This window comes from Austrofundulus limnaeus, unplaced genomic scaffold (assembly GCF_001266775.1).
Source record: "Austrofundulus limnaeus strain Quisiro unplaced genomic scaffold, Austrofundulus_limnaeus-1.0 Scaffold547, whole genome shotgun sequence".
NCBI lineage: Eukaryota > Metazoa > Chordata > Actinopteri > Cyprinodontiformes > Rivulidae > Austrofundulus > Austrofundulus limnaeus.
The window spans coordinates 32,244-33,944 of NW_013952949.1; the positions used below are offsets into that span (position 1 = coordinate 32,244).

Below are 1,701 nucleotides of genomic sequence, written 5' to 3' on the forward strand. Positions count from 1 at the left end.
GGGGTCTATCATAAAACCGTTAGCTGGTGCAGTGTAGGTCAGACTCATCTACAGTCCTGACTAATTTCATGTTGATCGGTGCAGCTGTTTTTGTGTTACAGTTGACCAAATGTCACTGAATAAAAAAATAAAATAAAAAAATAAATTATGAGTATGAAAACAACATGACTCCAGCTTCACGTGCGGGGGTCATAATAAGTTCTCACTTCTTCTGCTCTCCTGTCCTGCTGCTTTGCAGCAGGCGCTGTCATCCCTGCAGCCAACAGCACCTCCTTCCTGCGTGCGCAGATGGTACAGATTTTTTTCAAAAAATACTGACTTTTGGAGCTCATTATAGAGATAAATGTCCAAATATGTATGCAATGAATGTGAGCAGACAGGAGATAAAGTTGGCCAGGAAGAGATGTGGATACTTAAGATAAGGGAATAGCTGTGCTTAAAGTGCATTTTAAACTTCCTCTGCACGACAGAAATCTGGGTGTTTTGTTGGCCTCGTGTCATCTTTAGCCTGGGGCCGACTAAAGGGTTGTCATATCCTCTGACCTTGAAGACCCTTGTAGTAGTATTATTACAAAAAACATTGTTTTTGTTTTAGATTTTTAGAGTTCAGACATCGTACGTTTTTTAAAAAAAAAACTCTTTTTTAATTTTCTACCTTAATAAAAGTTTGCCTGGTCACACAGCACAGAACTGCAGTTCATGGATTTTTATCCTGACTTTTAGTGAGTTCTTTAACTTTTATTCTGTTTTGTTCTGTACACAGAACCATCAAACACCTGCTGTTAACCTTCAGGCTGGAGTTACGCCCTCTCCTGCTTAAAGCCTCAAACAGGAGTGTGAGGTGTACCACAGCACTGCAAAAACTGTCCATCTAACCAAGTTTTAAATTTTTATTTCAGCCAAAAAGTCTTTTTGATCTTGTTTTTAGACTGATTTACTAAACAAGAACTGATTGTGTAAGAATAATCATCTTGTTTTCAGAATGTGTAAGATTATTTGTCTTGTTAGTCTGAAAATTTGACTAATTAAATCAAAAATTTCTGCCAGTGGAGTAACAAGACAGACTAACAAGACAAATAATCTTACACATTCTGAAAACAAGATGATTATTCTTACACAATCAGTTCTTGTTTAGTAAATCAGTCTGAAAACAAGATCAAAAAGACTTTTTGGCTGATATAAGGTTTTAAAACTTGGTTAGACGGACAGTTTTTGCAGTGTGGGATCTCCCTGGGGGTGTGGCCTCAGAACAGAGTTCTGCAACATCAAAGAGGCACCAAAGTAAAGCTTGAAAACTCAGAGGCACATGTCAGCAGAGGTACCAGCTGTTCCTGAGTCTTCATTTGGTCAGCAGCCTGCTGAGCCAGAGCTGCCTTGGCCTCCTCTGCTGCCTGCCTGTCCCGCTCCAGACGCTCCGCCTCCTCCTTCGCTCGCTTTCGCTCATGTTCCAACTCCAGAGCCCTGCGGGTCTGCTCCTCCAGCTCTGCAGGAGTAAACCAGGAAACGTTCATCACAACCTGAACCAGCAGTGACTGTGTGGTGAGTGAGGAAACATCTGTAAACACAAACATCTGTAAACACAAACATCTGTAAACACACACATGCTGTAAACACATCCATCCATCCATCCATCCATCCATCCATCCATCCATCCATCCATCCATCCATCCATCCATCCATCCATCCATCCATCCATCCATT

General features: G+C 41.2%; 1 protein-coding gene across 1 annotated transcript in view; it reads right to left on the bottom strand.

Moving 5' to 3' along the window:
* LOC106530686 (radixin) overlaps positions 1-1,701 on the bottom strand; it is a gene marked incomplete in the record, with an annotated part of 41,289 nt that overhangs the window by 10,569 nt on the left and 29,019 nt on the right. The window contains 1 exon segment of the mRNA XM_014026356.1: positions 1,323-1,483. Coding sequence (XP_013881810.1) covers positions 1,323-1,483 — 161 coding nt within the window.